The 20,195-nt window shown below is 45.6% G+C and overlaps 1 protein-coding gene across 11 annotated transcripts in view; it reads right to left on the bottom strand.

Annotated features, from left to right (window-relative positions):
- Positions 1-7,066: 7,066 nt before the first annotated feature.
- ARID1B (AT-rich interaction domain 1B) overlaps positions 7,067-20,195 on the bottom strand; it is a 436,905-nt gene continuing 423,776 nt past the window's right edge. For all 11 annotated transcript variants that reach the window (XM_077898062.1, XM_077898100.1, XM_077898070.1 and 8 more), the window contains 5 exons: positions 19,749-19,899; positions 17,237-17,333; positions 14,747-15,530; positions 12,336-12,466; positions 7,067-10,210 (listed from right to left, as the gene is read on the bottom strand). In XM_077898062.1, the coding sequence (XP_077754188.1) occupies positions 8,486-10,210; positions 12,336-12,466; positions 14,747-15,530; positions 17,237-17,333; positions 19,749-19,899 (2,888 nt within the window). In that variant the 3' untranslated portion in view covers positions 7,067-8,485. The remainder of the gene's footprint in view (positions 10,211-12,335; positions 12,467-14,746; positions 15,531-17,236; positions 17,334-19,748; positions 19,900-20,195) is intronic.

Genomic DNA, 20,195 nt, shown 5'->3' with positions numbered 1-20,195 from the left:
CCTCCTGACGGCCCTCTGGGTCACACCTTCACATCCCCTTTGACTCTGCTTTGAAAGACCTTTGCACAGACCTAGGGCCCTCCCGGATCATGTCCTCACACGGGGTCAGCTGGTAACCACCGCGACTGCCCTGTGCCGGCAGCCCACCCCATCCCGAGGGGCTGGACGCCTTCGGAGACCACTGTGCCGCAAGCAGAGGGCGTCCCTGAGGCTCACAGCTGGTCCCCTGCCCAAGGACTGGCCACCCCACTCGGAGGGACCCATGCCAGGAACGGCCTTTCCGTCCCCTTCCTCTGACTGTACAATCACCAGGCCCCATGTCCCCAACATCCCAGGGTCTGTCCCATGTTCCAAAGGCTGCTCACCCTCCTTAGCCGACAGCCACTTGGGCCTCACTTGGCCCTCAGCGCCCCTTGCTGGACACTGTGAAGTCCTGATGATTTTCCACCGCTGGTTTCACTCCTCTGGTTCCCAACTAGTTGTCACGGAGGGTCTCACTACTGTTCAAGTCTTTCAGGGACCTGCCAAGGCCCGCTTTTCCAGGGGGATGCAGGACTCCTGTGGTCTCGTCCTTGCTTAACTCCCCAGTCTCCTCGTGGCACCCCACCCCAGCTCCTCCCTCAGACCGCCTCGAAACCTGCAATGGAACAATTCTGGATTTCTTTTTGGTCCCTGAATGCCCAGAGATCTTTCATAACTCTCATCTCCCATAGGATGGGCACTATTCCTGGGGAAGAACGACTTCTCCGTTTCTTAGCCTCATTTGAACTCATGCCGTCTCCTACAGGAAGGCTTCCCAGGTTGCCCCCTCCAACCTGGGCCGGGTTCCTCTCCTGTATCCCCTGCAACATGCATCGGACTGAATGGTCCTTACCTGCTGACGTGTGTGGCCCCAATTAGGCAGGTGACGATGTTTTCAGAATGAGATTGCCATGGTTTATTTGATGCCTATCGTATGGTAGACTGTGGGCTTGGGCTTTGCCCACCGTTATGCTGATGGGAACCACACAGACCAGGCGTGGAGCAAACCAGGAGTTAGGGTCCCTAGACTGGTCATGAGAGAACACCAGAAACCTCGTCCCCTGAAAGCCTGGGTCTTTCTCCCCCATGACAGGTACAGGGGCGGGAGGGTCAGAAGCTGTCTGTTCTGGAGGTGACGAGGGCCGGCGAGGGGAAGCAGGGGCTTGTCTGCTGAGTCAGGAGAGCAGGTCTCTCCCAGGGATGATGGGAGAGCTGAGAAATCTCTCGGCGGGGCTCCACCTAAGTGGGGTTTCCCGTGTGCTTTTGAGCAAATCGCAAACAACAGACTTCTCACCCCCACCTCCATAAGAGATGCCAGACAGGAGGCTTTGAGGAATGTTCTCCAAAAATGTAAGTTCAATACCCCAGACGAGCATGAGACTGTGAAAATGATTTACAGGCACTTAAAAATCTCACCATTTAACAACGGCCCTTAAAGACAGATTCGGAGTGGATGGGAAGAGATGCCAGTTCATATCAAGGTTTGATTGCTCAGTGCTCTGAGCCCCCAAACTAATATCAAATTTAATTTTTGAAAACAAGGCCCACCACGATGAGATTCCACTAATTAACAAAACCAATTTTTTTTTCCAGATGCATCCCAATCTACCCACCAAAGCAGACATCAAATGTTAAATGGGGGAGAGGGGACTGCACATGAGAAGTTGGCTGAGAGAGGCCTTCACTCGAAGCTCCCTCTGGAATTGCGACTCATCTCGATAAATCACTGTGGCTTCTCGCCATCAGGAGTCTTCTCCCTTCAGATCTTATGGCCAAGAGAAGCACTGGCCATATGTTCACACCATTTGGTGAAAGATACACTGAACCAACAAAACAAGCATTGCACTTATGGGTAATTTTTTTTTTTATCATGCTAAAAGTGTATTCATCTTCAATGTGTAGAAGATACCGTGTCACTTTTTTTCCCCGTGGGAACAAATAGCCTCTTGTATGAGACCAGCATTTTTAAAGCCATGATCCAAACATATGCAACTGGTGTCATCCCCATATGTCCCCTTTTACTCCTCAGGTGTCTTCTGAGTCACAATGGGTGAATGCAAAGGGAAACAGAACAGATTATGAAATTAAGAGCCAAAATGTTGTCTGACAGGGGCACCGAAGAGGTCATTTGTTAGAGAGAATGTTCTCACAGCCGCCAAGCTAGCGAAGCGTCCAAGAGCATTGGAGAAAACAGGGCTGAACGGCATGCCAATTCCTACCGGACAGGCCCCTTCCCTGGGTGATGAGGAGTTTCAATTTTCAAAGCTACCCGGGGTTTGGTTAATTCCAATTTCTCATCAAGTGTCATCCATGAAAGCCCATGGGCCCAACTTTCTGAAGACATTTAAATTCCAGTACAAGTTTTGCAGTCTACCTGAAGGTCCAGAAAGGCAGGAAGTCTGACATCTTCTGGGGATCTCGGTCTCTGGTAGCGGGCCTCGTGTCCAGTAGGGATGTAATCTTGAGTTCCCTGTGGGAATTCACCACGCCCTTGGGCATGGGGATGAGGATGGAGGCCCGAGAAAGCCTGGGAGGACAGAACTGTACCCCGGGGTGCTTACACCAGGGACCAGGTGACAGTTACATCTGTGTCTCAACACGACACAAACAGATGAAGCTCTTGAGAAGGCCGCTTAAGGAGAGACTCTTGGAGGAGTCTCTTGTACAGGACAGAGCACTGCCCAGACTTTCCAGATTTTGTTGTAAATTTGGACTATGTTCCCTTTAATAGAAGCACAGACGTAAAGTGAGCATATGACATCACATCTAGATGATGTTTTACAAGAGACCCCTCGCCCCCTCTCATCTGTGACCAACGTACACCATGGCTTCTGCTTTAGAAGTCCTCGGATCCTCTGGATTTTGCATAGAGCTGGAAACATTTCTTAGGCAAATATACGTTCTTGGAAAGGGGAGGTCTCAGTTTGGTTCCAGCCACTTTGCGTGTCAGCCTAGGCTTCTGTTTCTAGAGAAAGGATGTTATAATGTTCTATACCAAGGCTTCTGTGAAGACAACTAATAGCCATGAAATTCCTTCAAGCACAAAAAAAACATCCGAATGTGAAATAATTACCACTTGCTAGGAAGCGGTGTTATAAATGCTGCCGGTTTTTTGCCTTAAGAAACTGCTTTTGTTTGGACAAGGATATCTTCAAGGGGCTGAATCCAAGTTTAGGTTTCTTAAGTCTTTGGAAAAATCTACGTGCATACTTGGAGCATACAGATCTTCGGCCACCTAAATACCAAATCTACGTGGAAGATCAAAGCTCAAGGTTCATGGATTTACCTGACCTTAAGCCTGCATGGAAATGCAGGGCGTCCTGAATTCCTTTTTGGTAGCCCATGGGAACATGGCCCATGTCCAGCTGAGTGTGAAGATTAGAGCTCCTTTCTCCGGCAGAGCTCTCTGCTCTGTACACCCGATGCAAAGGAACAGCAAAATCAAACACTGGGGTTGGCCACCTGCCACATGAGCCTTGGAAGATGTTCCTAGCCACTGTTCCCTTCGAGGAGGGCACGAAAGGGCGAGCCCAGGGCACGGCTGTATTCCAAATACGCCTCCCCAGGCCCGTGAAGCTAAAGGGGAGGTCTTCCCCCACCTCTGGATGCCCAAGTCCCCAAACCAAGCTGCGTGAGAGAAATTCAGCATCATCACCTTGCCCACCAGACACAGGCAGTCAAGTGACCAAGGCTCTATGGCTTATTCTAGAAAACTAAAACCAAAAAAGTAACACGAAACTGTGTGGCTGGTTAGGAAAACCAGAGAAGATATTCTCTTAGGCAAGATTTTAAATTTCTGTGAAACCTGCCTGAAGGTACCCACCAAAGGCAGAGCGTGTGTGTGTGTGTGTGTGTGTGTGTGTGTGAGCAAGCGCATGCGCAGGAGGACTACACAGTGATCACACAGGTTACCAGGTCTTTGCATAATTATCTCCTGTAATCCTCGCCCATCCAGAGGTCAGCATCACCCCCGTATTATGGATCAGGAAACAGGCTCAAAGAATTTAAGTACCTTGGTTCAAGGTCACAGAGAGGTCCTCTCAATGACGACTCAGTTTGAGGTTAGGGAATAACGGACTCTGGACAAGCAAGCGACGTGGCTTAGAAGGGAGGCAGGGTCTCGGGCTAGTGCGGATTATCTACTGAAGCTCTGCAGCAACGTCACAGGGGGAAGAAAAAAGGGTCCAAGATTAATGAAGTCAGGAAATGTTTGGGATACACAGGCTTCTTTTTTGCAGGATTTCTCAGTTTTTGCTGCGGTAATATGGATTACAGATGGCCAAGAGGAGACTAGGTCAGGAGTCTCTGGCGGGTTTGTTTTGTTTTGTTTTGTTTTGAGATCGCTTCCTTTTCTGACTGTACTTTGAAAAAGCTGGGGTAAAACTTCAAGCCCCTGAAATCAGACTCAGGAAAAACTCATTGGATGGTCCCCCCACCCCAGCTCCCCCTCAGCATTTATGTTTAAATCCCAAAGTGAATTAACTTGGTAATCGGGCTGTGGCATTTGAGAGGCCCCGGGCACACCAGCGGGGGCCGGGCACGGACACACGGACACGGAGAGGGGCGGGGGGCTCTGTGGGACTTACAGAGGGTCGTCCTGCAGTTTCCGAGGATTCCTGCATTTCCGCGGCCCTACCAAGCGGCCAGGCGTCACTGGGTCCCGAGCCCGACGCTCCGCCTTGGCTCCCGGCTCCTCGGTCCAGCTCTTCCGGCCGCACTCTGAGGGGCTAACAGCCAGAGCCTTCCTTTGGTTTTGGGTCAACCGAAATGCACTACGTGCTCTCAGCACGTAAGCACCCCATTCGGAAGACTGTCCCTGTACGTGTCTGACCCAAAACTATCACGCGATTGGAAACAGGGTCTCGGATCACGAGGGACTCCTCGGAGCCTAGAACAGAGCCGGGCACGCAGCGGGCGCCCGACACCTCTGCCGAGCTGGTGAATAAGGAGACAGCCTGGCAGCTCGGGTACCGACACCGGAGACGGCTCTGGGCTGGCCAGGAGGTCCCCCCGGTGTGATGCTGATGGGGTGGCGGGGAGGGCGGGGCTGTGGGGCGGCTGGGCTTCGAGCTCTCCGATAAAGAAGTGAAACGCAACTCAGTGAGAAGAAACCGGGTTGTTTGGGGCGTCACTTTGGGCTCAGTTATAATACCTTCTCTGCTTCCTTGCAGGTGAACAGATAATGGGAATTGGTCCTCAGGGTTTGACAGGGAAGGAAAGATTTCCAGCAGTTTTTAAATGGATGGATTTCAGGGCAAAGGCCATATTCTTTCCATAAAAGAGGTAGTTAATAGCTTACACTGTATCATCCAACTGCTCATACCCACCCCCCCTTAGAAAACCATGCTCTATTCTAACTTTTCAAAAACAGCATAACTAGTTTCTGAATAGGCCACCTTTGCCAATAAAAACAGATTCTCTACCACTCTCAACCTCAGACAAAACATTCAAATAGTTATTTCTGAGCACATGCCACCCAATACCTCTTATGTGACATTAAAAAAATGCACTCAAATACCAACAGATTCAACTTTATAGCACCATTCCAAAATACTAAACTTTCTTTGCACCTTTATTTTTATCTTTTTTTTTTTTTTTTCTTTTTGTACACATTTAAAGTACGGGCATCCTGTAAATTTCTGAAAAGCCTCTTAGGGGAAAAAAAACCAACTAATTTTTAGGACAAAGCAATAACTCAGTTTGTAGGCAGGATGATCTCAGGCAGGCTGTAAATTCTTCATGGGCTTCTGCAGTCTTGATTCTGGGGTGAATGTAGAAAGGATGCTAAAGTCTTCCTGGATTATTCTAGAGGTTACATTGCATATCAGTATGTAAAAACTTGTTGCTCAATGGTCAGACTCTAGGTATTGATTACAACTCAAACCATGACAACAACAGTCTTTTGTAATGATTTTACTTTTTTGAAAGACAAAAGAATCAGGGTATTAGATGACTTCAGAGTCTGTATACACCTTGTATTCATGCTCTGTAAGAGAGCAGTTAGACTCCTACCGAGTTCCCTCGTACAAATCTGAGTTCCCTCGTACAAATCTTCGTATTTGAAGCTCAGAGCACTAAAATCTGTTCTTAGCAAGCAGATGTATTTAAAGTAGAGTTATAAATGGGTTTTTTAAATTCAACATATATTTGGCTGCATTAAGTACGAAGATTGTGTGAGTAATGTGGGGGTTGACAGATGAGGACACTGCTCGCAGAAAAATCGGGTTCTCATGACACTAGAGTCACGTTTCACACACTGGTCGCAGCTGCGTGCTCTGATCTGACTCTTCTGTGCACGACCCTGGGCCACGGTCTGGCGAGAGGACTTGGGGTGTTTGAGTGTGCTGGGACTGGTGGGGTGGTGAAGAGGTAGAGTCAGAAGGGTGTCCACTAACCACTTAATTCTGCAGCAGTTTCAAAGAAATTGAGTGTCACACAATAACAGTCAAGGACCCGGGAAGAAAGAGTTTAAATTAGAAGTGACTAGTATTAAAAAGCTACTGTGCACCAGGTAGGAAGGAATATGAGAATATTAATATGCCCTGAAATAGAAATAATCACTTTGCACTATGTACACCACATACAATATAACATATTCTTTTTTAACATTGCACAATATAAATATTATACACGTGGAGTTAACTAAATGCGAAATACCTCTGAGGCACACAGAAAAAACATGGACTAGATTGAACTCTGATTAAAATCAAGATGGTAGGTTAGTAAAAGGCAGAGTGTTACATCGTCAGGCCAGTGAGCTCCTGGGCTGGCAGCCATCTCCCATATACACCGAACATTCTCATGCCTCAGTGTCTTAGAGTCGATTGCTTCAAAGACTAATTCGCTAAATACTTTGAGAAAATCAAACCGTTGCTCCCCACTCTAAAGCAGGTGATCCCCTTAAGGTCCCTCCCGACCTCCGGGTTTGGTGATGAGGACTATGTTAGTACACAGCTGGGTTCCCCCTAGTTCTTGTGAACAACTTGGTTACTACGAAACCACTGGAAGGAACTAAAACAGTATTCAAGAACACCCATCACAGTGCTTAACAAGATTTAATGTACATTTATTCTTAACATGTGGAACATATAAAGATTTTATACTGAATAAATGATATTCATTAAGCCAGAGGAAAAGGAGGAATTTACATCAAGTTTTTTTTTTTTTTTTTAAACTACATTATCTTGAAATACAAATGTGGATTCTCGTCACTGAAAAATCTTTGAAGTTGTGTTTCTTCCTTTTAGCTGTATTTTTTCCTTTTTTGTCTGTACTGGTAACCATAGTCTAAATCAATCCATATGCAACCATTTCCACACCTTGATTCATGAAGCAAATTGTGATCAGCTGCTCTCCCGAAATAGAGCATGACTTTATACATACAGAAACTTGTACATTACCCTCTTTTTTTTGTGTTTTTTTTTTGTTTGTTTTTGTTTTTTGTATTTTTTCTTTCTTTTTTTTTTTTTTTTTTTTTTTGGAGATATGGCCCTAATGAAAAAATATATAAAATAAAAATAAAAAATTATTTAAATCTACCATCACTTCGTAGTTACCACATCATGAAAAAGAAACTAAAAACTTTGTACTAAAAAAAAAAAAAAAAGAAAAGAAAAGAAAAAATGAGGGTATGTTTAATGTACAACTTCTATATACATCACAGCCCATAGGCAGTAAAAAAAAATATTTAAAAAATGATTAAAGGAATTGTGAAGAACTGCCATGTGGAAGGCAAATGACAGACAGCAGACATGACGGTAGTGGTGAGGAAGCAGTTTCCGTTGATCGTTGTCACGTATGTATTTTCAATCTTAACTTAAAAAAACATTGGTTTTGCTCCTAGCCTCATGTAACCATTTTTCTGTGGAGAAACCAGTATCATTTTATAGTTTGACTACTGACTGACACACCTCCTTGAGCCCCTATTCCTACATCTCTAGAAGTTTCTATTGCACAGAGCTTTGGGTGATGGGATACAGTTTTTTTTTTTTTCATTATCTGAAGAATAACATGCCTAGAAGTTGATAATTTTTCACCTTTTTGCCTCAGTGTGGTGAAATTTTCCCATCTTAGCATCTTTTGCCACAATTTTTTTCGTTAAAGTCAATTTGCTTCCCAAAAAAAAAAATGCAATACAACATGGAAAAGAACATTAAAAAGAAAATCTGTGAAAAACAAAAAGTGACCTTTGAATGTACTAGACAGCAACTTTGGTTAAAAAAAAACAAAAACAAAAACAAAATAAAAACCCCCCAAAGGATGTACTTATACACACAGACAGCAAATATTAATTTCATAACTGTTCGAATTAATTATTTCTTTAATTCCCAATTGGTAAATAGTGACTGGGGCAGAGGAGCAGAGATTTTCTTTTCCTTCTTCCTACGCTGGATAAAGAACAGAAAACAGCCAGTTATACGGGAGCCTCTAGTCTTCACTCACACATGCTGCCTTCTCACGGGTGTCATAACTGCCCGATCTGAAACAGTACATCACAGATGACAGACGCCACCAGAGAGTTCAGGACGGCTGATATCGAGATATCCAGCAACCGGCCCTCGTGCAGAAGGAATTCCGAGCGGTTCTCGTCCACCCTGGCCATGGCCAGCAGAGCCTTGGCCGCCCTGCACATCATGTCCACGCTAGGTGGTTCTAGAGGCGGGGGCTGCATGTGCAGGAGGTTATGCTGGCTCTGCTGATACTGGGCCATGGTGACCCCATCCTCTAGGAAGCTTATCAAGTTTCCAATGCTCCCTTTCTGCACGGCTATCGCCCTTGCCGCCAGTGCGTCCCCTTGGGCAAGGTTCGATAAGAGAGCCATGGACATTTCTCGACAGACTGGGTTTTTGCGATCCCCAACGTACCTAACTAACGTCGCATAGAATTTCTCCTGACGACTAAATGGAGGCGTGGCCAAGATCAGGTCCACATTGTTGTCCTGGATACTGAGTTTACAGAGGGTCTCCAGGACGAGTCTCTGTGGCGACAGGACAGAGTTGGGTCCCACCGTTGGAAAGGGGTCTTGTGCCTCTGCAGACGGGCACACCATCCAGTGCAGCAAGCCATCCAAAATCGGCAAGCAGATGCTCTCTGTGTAAGCAGACAAGTCTAGCTGCCCAGAAATGTTGGCCAATGTGACTAACGTGTTGTCCCTTAAGACCTCCAGGCAGTCCCACCACCACTCATCCTTGCTGCAGGCCACCCCTTTGTCCTCATCTTCCTCTTTCTCATAGGTCTGCGGCGCTCGCTTCCTCTCCGGATGCTCGTGGTGAAGAAGAATCAGCTTCCCCAGGATCAGCACCAAGCCTGGATGTTTGGACATCTCGGCGTCGTTGCCAGGCACAAAAGACAAGCTACGGACAATATTGGACACACAGATACAGCGCTTGGCCAGGGAATCCTGCCAGTGCGCGATGGTGCAGAGAGGAGTCTCGTCTCGGCTCCTTGGCTCGTCCTCCAGCAGCTTGATGTTCCGGTGACTTTTGGCTTGATGTATCCCAAAGGGGAACTTACCGCTCTCCGTCTGGGTGCCGGGGTTCGCGTCTTCAGGCAGCGCCCCCGGCCGAGCAGACAGGACATCGTCGATGGTTGCGATGATGCTTTTCTCTTGCTGCTCCTCAGCCTCCCCTCTTCCTTCTTGCTCTCTCTTCCTACCTGCGGAGCTTAGAGCAGGAGGCGGACGCCTACGAGGAGGGATTTCCATCTTGCTCTCAAAGTGAGTCTGGATGTGCTCGGTGGTGTCGCCGCCACCGAGCTGCCAGTGGAGAAGCCCACTGTTGAACTCCTGGACGCGACCCAGCTTGTCCGACCGGTCGACGACAAACAGGTTGTTCTTTTTGACTATCTTTATGGGCAGCTTGTCGAACTTACTGGCCTGCCGGGGCTTCTCCTTTGGATCTGCGGGGGCAGTGGGAGAGGCCAGAGTCACGCTGCTCCTCTCCGTCTCTGGCTTCCCGCTGTCCTCCTCGTCCTCGTCCTCATCCTCCTCGTCCTCTTCGTCCACGCACTCGGTGTCATCCTCCTCTTTCCCGGAATCGTCAGCCGACGACTGGCCATCGTCTCTCTTCACTGCATTGTGATCAAGTGCTTTCTGGCTGGGGTCTCCCACCTCGTATTCCATCAGAATTCCAAAGATGTCAATTAGGCATTTCCTAAAGTACTCTACTAAAAGTTCGAGAAATCCAGACAACTAGAAGGAAGGACAAGAACAAGAGCGGGTACAATGTCATCAGGTCAGGAAGGACTGAAAAGGGTCAATCCTGGTGGCTACCAACACATTTTTTTTAAGGGTAATTTTCACATGTTTTAATTCCTTGTTGGCTAGGCCAAAGAGAGACTACACACGAGTTAGAAAGGTCTCCCTGAATTTTATATTGTTAACGAAGCCAACGTTTACCATGCTTTCTATTTGCTGCTTACTTTCCCACTCCTTCAGTATGAAACCTTCACTGTTATTTTCTTATTTTTTAATATTGTCTTTTCTTCTCATTTAGGTACGAGGTGCTCTATACTAGAAGAGTGGGAACCTGGATTTTATAGACTCATTCACCCAAAGTGAGTCTGTTCTCTTCTGCTATTTTATCTGAGACTTGCTTGCCTGGATTTTTATGGTTATTATTGTTAGGATTTTACGGTTATTTTTGTCTCAGGTGCCATAGGTTACTCTAATTTACATCCTCCATATATCTTTGGGAGAAGATAATTTCAGCAATGTAGTAGCTCATAAACACAGAAAATTAAAAACAAATCAATTTAGTCCCTGATAAATGAATTAGAATGTCTCGTAGAATGCACTTTTACATTGCAGCTCTCACAACTGCAGCTGAAAGACAAAAGCAACTCTGAGAATCAGTTTTGTGTCCCGTAAGCAAATGTTTGGCTCGAGAAAACCGATAACCCTGTGATTAGCCACTGCCCAGCTCTCCTCCCTCAATGCCCACCCCACCACATCTGGGTGGGTAGAGGACAGGTAAGTACAGAAGGATTCTTCAATGATAGGTGTTTTGGAAATCACCCATACTGTCATATCCTGCTCTCAATTTCTTGAAAGCGGATTTAGAACTGTTATTAAGAAGTAAGGGGACACTTAAGTACTGCCCACAAAGTACTCTGTTTTTAGGGGATGAAGGCACATCCCACAGTTTTTCAAGTGAAGATCTGGGGGTTTGGACCCTCCCACCCCTTAAAGTTGACTTTTTCCCTGGGGGTAAGGGGTAAGTCACTAAAGCAATTCTGGTTATTAAAATGTGTGATCAATAGTAGTTCACTCTGCTAACCTAAGGATGAAAGGTCATTACTTGAGCAAAGGAAGTATATACAGTTTTTAGTATTTTCTGTTACAATAGACTTCATGAGATGTTTATAACCTTATTAATACACTTCTGATCCAGTGAAAAACTGCCTTTCAGGGCTACTATGAGGACTTAAATATGAGAAGGAACATAAGGTGGAAGATTTTGGTCCAATGTCAACAGAAGCAAGGTAATTAGATGTTTGGGCTTTTTTCACCCGCAATTGTTCATCCACAGTAGGGAGAATTACCTTTCTTCATTTTTGTTTCTAAATATTTCTTTAAAAGTTTGTAGCTAAAAAAATAAAGTTCGTAGCTCAGTTGGCTCTTGGGCATTTTGCCTAACCCTCTGCTCCCTTCTCTTTTCTAGCAGTTACACTGGAAGCTACATTAGGCCTACCACTGGACAAGGGCGCGCTTTAATCTTATTAAAAGCAGTAGGCTTTCACACGACTGCTTCAAAATAAGGTGGAGAGGCAGAAATGGAGGAAATGGACCAAGAAACGCTCCTGGCGCTGAGTTCACAACTATCTCAGCCAAATAATGGGGCTATGGGGGTTCATTAAACTGTTCTCTCTACCTCTCCCTATAACCTACATTTTCTATAATATAACATTTCTTTTTAATTAAAAGAAAGAGGCCTGGTCTCCCTAGAAAGCAGGGTATGTCCCAGAGAAAGCTCCTGCATACCCAATACTGACTCCAGTCCCAGCTTGATGATATATTTGGATTCTCTCCCGCCTGCCTGCTGACAGTCATTCTAAGGAACTCACCTTTACTACAGTCTATTCCACACGCACATGCACACGCACATATGTGCGTGCACACAAGGGGATAGTTTCTTTGTGATAAAAACAAGTATGTGTGCGCTAATACTAGAGCGTGAAGTGACTTATTCCCAACTCAATTCTCTGGGACCGCCACGTCCGCTGGGGGCGCCAATCACCTCTCACATTTGCTGACACACTGTGCACTACAGCCCTTTCTTAAGCCACTTGGGCCCATGGATGGGTTACTGGCTTACCTGGGAGAGACTGAAGGTAGCGACGGTGCTGTCATCGTACAGGAGAATGTTAATAGTGTCCAGAGCCCAAGTACTTTCAGCTAGAAGACCTGACTTAAGGGACATCATCACACGCCAAGCCTCAGGAGTAACTAAAACCAGGGGAAAGATCAGGGCATAATTAATATTAACTCTATGCATGAAAGGACAGAAGAAAATAACAGAAGAATAAGGAAAGAGAAGCTGAGTGTAGGGGTGCCTGGGTGGCTCAGTTGGTGAAGTGTCTGCCTTCGGCTCAGGTATTGGTCCCAGGGTCCTGGGATCGAGTTCCACATTGGGCTCCCTGCTCAGCAGGGAGTTGGTTTCTCCCTCTACCCCTCCCACTGCTCGTGAGCTCACTCTCATGTATGCTCTTTTTTTCCTCTCAAATATATAAAATCTTTTTAAAAATTATAAAAAAACAACAACAAAAGAAGTCGAATGTTGAGTTAAATACTGATTTCAAACAAATGTTCTGAGGCACGGTGAAACGTGATCATTTCCATATTTTAAATGGAGGTGACAGTTTACTAAAAAATTTTCATCATTTATGATCCTTTGGATGTGTTGGTTAAACATGAGCTCAACATGCTGCTAGAGGTGGCAGTGGCTAAGCACAACGGCCCTTCCTCATCTCTGATTTGTTTCCTTTAGCCCCTAACAGACTCTGTAATGATGCAGCTGAGTGTTAATAATTGAGTCAAGCCAAGAAATGATATTTGTCTTCTTTTGCCTGCTTCATTCACAAATGTCTTGGGGTGGCATCTTTGGAAGGCTGGCAAATACGCAGAATATAGGCAAAATTTAATTTCCAAACAGCACATTCTGGGATATACAGTCTTGATATTCCCTTGCTGTCCTCTTCTATCTGAGCCTCTGCCCTCAGAACACGCTGTTGACAATTATTAGCACTTTGAAGGCTTGGATTTTTCAACAGCTTGCTCTGAGCCAGGGGATGGGAAACAGAAGGGCTCTACTTTTCTTTTCCCCCTTCCTGTTCCTGAAGAAGACAGAAGGATTAGATAAAACATTTGCAAGATTTGCCATAAGATGGGACTAGGAGAAGAGGCCCATCGTATGTCTGAAATTTCTTTCTCAGGAAATCGGCAGGAGCATATGGCGTAAGCAGGCCGGTGGGATGAGAACCCACCAGAGCAACAGCCCACACCAGACGCCGGCAAGCAATCACACCCGCTGGAGGGGGCTGTGGGTTTCCACCTCTATTTTAATTTCATCTACTTTCCATATTTTCTAAGAGGCAATACTTTTGTAAGAGAAAAAGCAAACTTTCTTTTTAAAAAAAGGAACATAAATTTCCCCAGGCTCACGACAAATGCTGATCTACGTGTGCAAAAAAATTTTATAAAAATTTAAATATGTTTATTTATTCAAACGTACGCACACATAGAAACACATCAACACACAAACGCACGCGCATATCCTCACATATATATTTCAACATAGAAAATGGTGCTCAGTGTCTGTCTGTGTTTCTTCTCAGCCCCAGCAGCCCTCTCTATAAGTCCTGACTTCTCTCCCCCTCTCTGCCTGTATATGTCCTTAGTTCCCAAGGCTGAAGAAAACCTTTAATAGCTTTGATTTCCTAGTCACTGTAGTAAATGATTTCAAATCGAGTGATTTCGAGGTTTTTGAAAAAACTTTTTTTTAATATAACCAAGGTCTCTAATGTCCTTTGCTATATTAAAAGTACTTCAAAAATAATGCAGAAAAACCGAGTTCTCCCAGATATTCCAGATCTCTGACTAGTATTCAGAACATCCTGAACAGAGTGAGTAAACATGAGCATCCACCTGAAATAGCTCCTTGGCCCCTATCCACCAGCGCTATAGGGGTCATGTCATTTCTACACGTAACATATCAAATTCCGTATATCATACTATATATTTACCTACTTATCATATGCAGGGTTCTACTTTGCCCCAGGGAAGCTCACTGTCTGTATGGTGTTACCAAAATGACAGAGTGGCTCACCTTCAAATTTTTTCAGGCCACCTCAGCATTTCATTAGCCTCTTGGCCGTTAAGCTCATACTGCAGAGATTAAGTGCTTGGTTGAGACCAAATCTTTGAGCTCAAAATGCAGTACAAAATATAGTCATGAGGATCCCCTGGTCTCTCACTTGGAGCTCTACTCTCTCACACAAATAACACTCATGTGTAAAAATACTGTTTTAATTCATGCTCCTCTTTGGCACTGTTTCTTAACTCAGATTAGCAGCTTCCAGCTCTTGCTCCTGTACAAAAACATGTCTCGATAGTTTGTCGTCATAAGAATTTGATCCCTTTGAGATTAACAAGAGCTATATCTAAACTAAAATTAAAATTCTAGATCACAACCGGGATTCATTTCAGGACAAAGCCTGGAATGCTTACCGATATCTTTTGAGGTAATCTTCCGCCTTTGTTTCAAGACTGGCTGCGACGCCTCGACTGAGCCAGGAGGAAAGGTGATCTCCCTTCTGATGGGGGGTGGCTGGGGGGGCGGCCCTGTGACCTGGGGCGTGGGGACGGTGGGCAGAACCTTCTGCATCTTCAGAGATGGCAGAAAGGGAGACTTGCTTGGAGACATGCGGCTCTCCAGGGAGCGCTGGAAGGAGGCGGGGCTGGGGGCTCTGGAGATGTGATTTGGCAGTGATGGCGGCGTCTGGTAGGATGACTGAGGTGGGCGCGTGATGGGCTGCATGGAGGCGGGAGAGGACATATAAGGCTGACGTTGGCTGACGTGAGAAGGCCACTGGCTCTCGTGATTTATCCTTTGATCAGGTACCATCATATCATCCGTGCGGTTCATGCCTGGATAAGGAGGTGCCTGGGCGGGGCCGCCGGGGCCTTGCCTGTTCTGGTAGGGATAAGGCATATCGTTGCGTGTCGCCCACATGCTCTGCTGAGGCCCCTCGCTGGAGGACGACTGCATCGGGCCACCCATCATCTGAGGCGGGATCCCGTGGGGCTGTATTTGCCCGGGGCCCTGCATCCTCTCTCTGTTGTAGGGGTATGGATACTGTCCCTGGATGGGCCTCCTGTCTGGTCCGGAGTAAGAGCTCCCATACTGGTTATACATCTCTTGCTGTTGGTTGCCATACTGCATGTTGTACATGTCTCCCTCGTGGCGTTTGGCTGGAGGCCCATACATGCCGTCCATATGGCGTTTGTAATTCTGAAATCCATATAAAGACAAATCATACTGATGTGCTTTTACAGGTATAATCACACACTTAAATTATGCAAAACAGTTATTACCTGGTGGAATGTTCATTTCAAAATGAATATGGGGAAGCTCCTAGAACAACTAAGGACTAACAATTTATGCACTCCATTTTAGGATTATATAATGCCACGTCACGGACTCCAAAGAGGGTTTCCAAAATTTGTTTGCACAGGCTTGAAATTTTCTGTGGGGAAAGAAAGGCTTCCTCTCTCTTCTTCCTGTATTTCTTCCCTTGGCATTTGCCAAGGCTGCATGACAGGAGGACACAGCTTTGGTGCCCCTGCCACGGGCAGTGCTGGGTGGGGGCCTGGAGCTACACAGAGATGCCTCTGTAGGTAGGAGAACCCGCACTGGAATGGCCTGAGTTTCCGAGGGCCAGCCTGAAAGGCTCCTGGATTCAAGGGATTTCTTAGGCCTACCTTTACAGAAATGTCTCCATACAAGCATCCACTCCTCAGACTGGACCTGCTTATCCGACACCCTACAGCTTCTGGCCCCCACCCTGACTTCCAGTGGTACACGTCAGAGTCTCCCCTGAAAGCCCCATGGGTCCCAGGCTCTGACAGCTGGGCCCACGTAGCCTGTGTTACGAGGCTCCCCTCCTGGGGACATCCTGAGTACCAGCACTTGATCAGGGTGAGATCCTCCCAATGTGAGAGAGATGCTGATGTAATAATTAGTGTTCTTCCACCTTACTTGGAGATTGTTTAGGATCAGTTGGCTTAATAATACAGTTCACTGTACACAGGTGCTCCAGTAAAACTGAATGTTTAAAACCCCCTCTATGTCACCTAAGGTCTTACACCTGAAATGTGGTTTAGAAACAGCAGATTCCTGGGGCACCTGGGTGGCTCAGTCAGTGGAGTGTCCCAATTCCTGGGTTTGGCTTGAGTCTTGATCTCAGGTGGGTGGGTTCATGGGATTGAGCCCTGCATCAGGCTCCCCCCTCAGCAGGGAGTCTGCTTCCTCCTTCTCCCTCTCCCTCTGCCCCTCCCTCCTCACACTTATTCTCCCTCTCTCCCCTAAATAAATACCACCTTAAAAAAAAAAAAAAAGAAATAGAAATCCCTGCTTCTGAACAGCCACAGCATAACATGAAATTCTGCATCAGTAGTGACAAGTGCAAAGTGCACTTTGCAAAGTGCAAAGTGTAAGATAACACAATTCAGTATCTGTGGCTGCGTTAAGTCAGCAGAAACCTATCCTATGTTGGCAAAATATAGGGGTCATTAATATCTTATTTTTTTAAAAGCTGATTAACTTTCAATATTGGTATATAATTTTTTAAATTGTTTTTATCTACACATCTTCTTTAAAACATTGACAAATTTGTTCTAAAATGGCATTTGCTAGGACAATGCATACAAAAGACATATGTTTAAACTATACTTTACTTGGGCTGATTATTACATACAAGGTTGAATGCCCTTTACTTTTTACAACATGTTATATATTTATTTTAGGATACCATATATCAAGAGCTTTAAAAAATTTGCTGACTTCAAAATCCTAATAATGTTTTCTAGCATAAGCATATGTATCAGGATTGTTCAATAAATGCTACTTGTTTTTAACTTTCTAAAACTCTTCTGAAGTAATACAAGTTTGAGTTTTAAACAGAAAGCACAGAACTGCATGCCCGCTCGCCAACTCACCGGCTGCTGTGGATACAGGCCGGGCTGGTGTCCTCCATATGGCGGCTGTCCTGAGGGAGGGCCTTGGCCTGGGTACTGCTGCCCATAAGGTTCATGCCTAGAATGAGGCATTCAAAGAACACTTCATTTTCAAAGAACCTCAGGCCAAGAGAGAAATAAACAGTTCATTTCTGGAAATCCTGCACCCCTCGGTGGTTTTGTCTTTCCTTCACTGCACACACCTTCCAACAGAGGCATGCCGAGCAGAAACAGCACTTTAACTTTTAGCTAAACGGATGGCAACACCCATTTTGGGAATGCTGCCAATCTCCTAGTTAGTAGGTGTGTGAGGAGTCCTGGCCGGACAGGCTGGCACCCAGTGCCTTTGAGGAGAGTCCCCACCCAGCCACCGACGCAGACCCAGGTAGTGAGCGTCATGCAACACCAGGACAGGAGGTATTAATGAGAGTAAGAGACAAGAAAAACAATATAAGAATCAAAGCAGGATTTCTAGGACTACCAGAACTTAGCTCTATAATCACAGAAAACATCTCTATTTATTTTCTCATTATGAATACAAAATGTTCAGTTTTTAAGAAGTGTACTCCACAATTAATCTAAATGATACTGAGTTAGCTAATAATGGTAAAAACAGAACTACTTAAAATTTTGAAGCCCCATGACCCTAAGAGGCCATAGAAGAATGTAAGAGAGGACTTAAAAAAGTGACAGGGCTGATTTAAATATGCTCCTATTAAATCTAAAAATGGGAAGGAAGAACATTTATTTTTCAACTTCTATTACACTGAGAAACTATAAATACCATAAAAATAGCATGTGTAAAAGAGCAACAGATTGGAAGTTTAAAGGGATAAAAGTTAATATACCGATTGAATCCTGTAGGAAGGAAGAGATGCTTGCACTGAATATATTCCTAAACTGGTCAAGGAGTGAGAACAAGAAAGAAAATAAATTAATTCTGAGAACATCGCAGGTAAAACAGATACAAGGGAAGGGTTTGCTAAGGGTGTTAGTAATTAGAAGGAAGCTTACATTAGGAGGAAAGAAATATAACTGACATAGATAAAATTTAAGCTGAACAAGTAACACTTTTCAGGAAGCATAACAAGGTAAACTCTAAAGTGGTAGAGCCAAAATGACGTAAACTAGCTCTAGAAAGCATTCTAGACGAAACAGAGGAGTACATCTGCCTGAGTTCCTCTAAGAATATATGTTCTAGGATAACTGGTCTTTCAATCTCATCAGCCAAAAAAAAAAAAAAAAAAAAGAAGAAGAAAGAAAGAAAGAAAGGTAGGTTCTCTCCTGGATCTTCAAAAACAAATCTAAATAAAACCCCTGATCCAGTACACTCAAGACGATGGGTAACTGATTAATGCAGATATCTCAAATAAACATTCACCACACCACAGCCAGGGTAAGAACGAGAAGTCTGGATTCTTAGTAACTACTAGCAAGTACCAAATCAATTAAAGCTTGTGATGGCTCTGTAATCTCAAGAAACAGGTGCATGGAAAATGCCAGAAAGAAAGCTTATTTGGGAAGTGATTTTCAAACTTTCTTCCCCTTTGTGTTATACCAGCGGAAACCTCACGACTCTCACAACTGAAGCCTCGCCCACAGCCAGCGTGTCGGCTGCTTGGAGGAGGGAGTCTGAGGAACATCACCACCACCCCGGATTCTGAGGGAACGGAGCTGAGGCTGTCCTCACCCTGTGGCTACAGTTAGAAAGAGAGCCTTCTAATGTGCCTCCATTTTCTTTAACAACCACAAACATCATGTCAAAGACTTTGTTTCTGAGTGCTTCTGTATTTAAGTCAGGGGGACAGGTAAGGGGCCCTCTTCACAGAAAGTCAACTACCATAAGCCGCTTTTCTGCTACCTCTCAGAGACTTTTCAACAACTTTCCTTCTGTCTTAGTAAAAATAAGTTGGATGGGCACCGAAACCCAGCTTGCTACTGAATGTCCAGATGCCATCCTGAAAAGCATCTGGAGAAAGACAGCCGAGGCTTTCCTCAGAGATGTTTTCTAAGGAGCAAAGTGTTCTTGCTGTTTAAAATTTTCACAGAGAAGAATGGCAACAGCTGGAAAGCCAAAGCCAGGAAGACTTTTCCCAGAGCTTACCGAGAGCCCGAGCATAGCCCCCATGAGCAAATCTTTCCCGAAGGAAGAGACGCAGGCAGGAAGGGGGTGGGGTGGGGCCATAGAACCTGAGTTTGTGGTGGGTCACACCAGAGGAGCCACTGAGGAGGCTGGAGGTGTTGTTTGGGGGTGTGGGGCCAGGGGCTGTCCCAGGAGGGCACCCTGATGCTGGGAGGCCCACCGCTGCTTGGGACCAGCCAGCTCTCAAGAGGCCTTCCCCGTGGTCCCGATCAGGTCATCTGCTGAAGGCAGCCACCCCACAGAGTCCTTAAGCCCAGAGGAGAGCAGGCTCTACATGTTGTCAGGAATGTATGTGTGAGGAGAGTGCAGCATCTAGGAAACCTTCCTAGGGTCACCTTAGAAGACACCCACCTTCGATCATAACTGGCTCCGTAGGGAAACTGCTGCCGCTGCCCCATGCCCAGGCTGGACATCGCGCCAGAAGGACTTTGGTTATACATGTCCTGCATACTGCTAGCGGGCATCTGTCCTTGAGTCATGAAGGGCTCACTGCTTCCAGGCACTGCAACATTTTAAAGAACAGATATAAAGTTAAGCATTTTCAAAGACCAAGGGACCCAAACAGCCCTTCTAGTCATTTCTGTTACCCTTAGTATTGCTGACATTTATCTTATTCTTAATATGCCTACAATAATACAAACCAAAGAGTGTACGGTCTGGAGTTAAGATGGACCCCAGGATCCCTACCCCCCACCCCGCATACAGGACTCGGATGAGCTCCTCCTTCCCTTGAGTATGAGTAGAACCCACCAATATGATGGGGATACTGCTCCCATGATTACATTATATAACTAACGA

Source organism: Canis aureus, chromosome 1 (assembly GCF_053574225.1).
Source record: "Canis aureus isolate CA01 chromosome 1, VMU_Caureus_v.1.0, whole genome shotgun sequence".
Lineage (NCBI taxonomy): Eukaryota > Metazoa > Chordata > Mammalia > Carnivora > Canidae > Canis > Canis aureus.
Note: the sequence above shows the minus strand (reverse complement) of the source record. Positions and strands in the feature narration are given on the sequence as shown.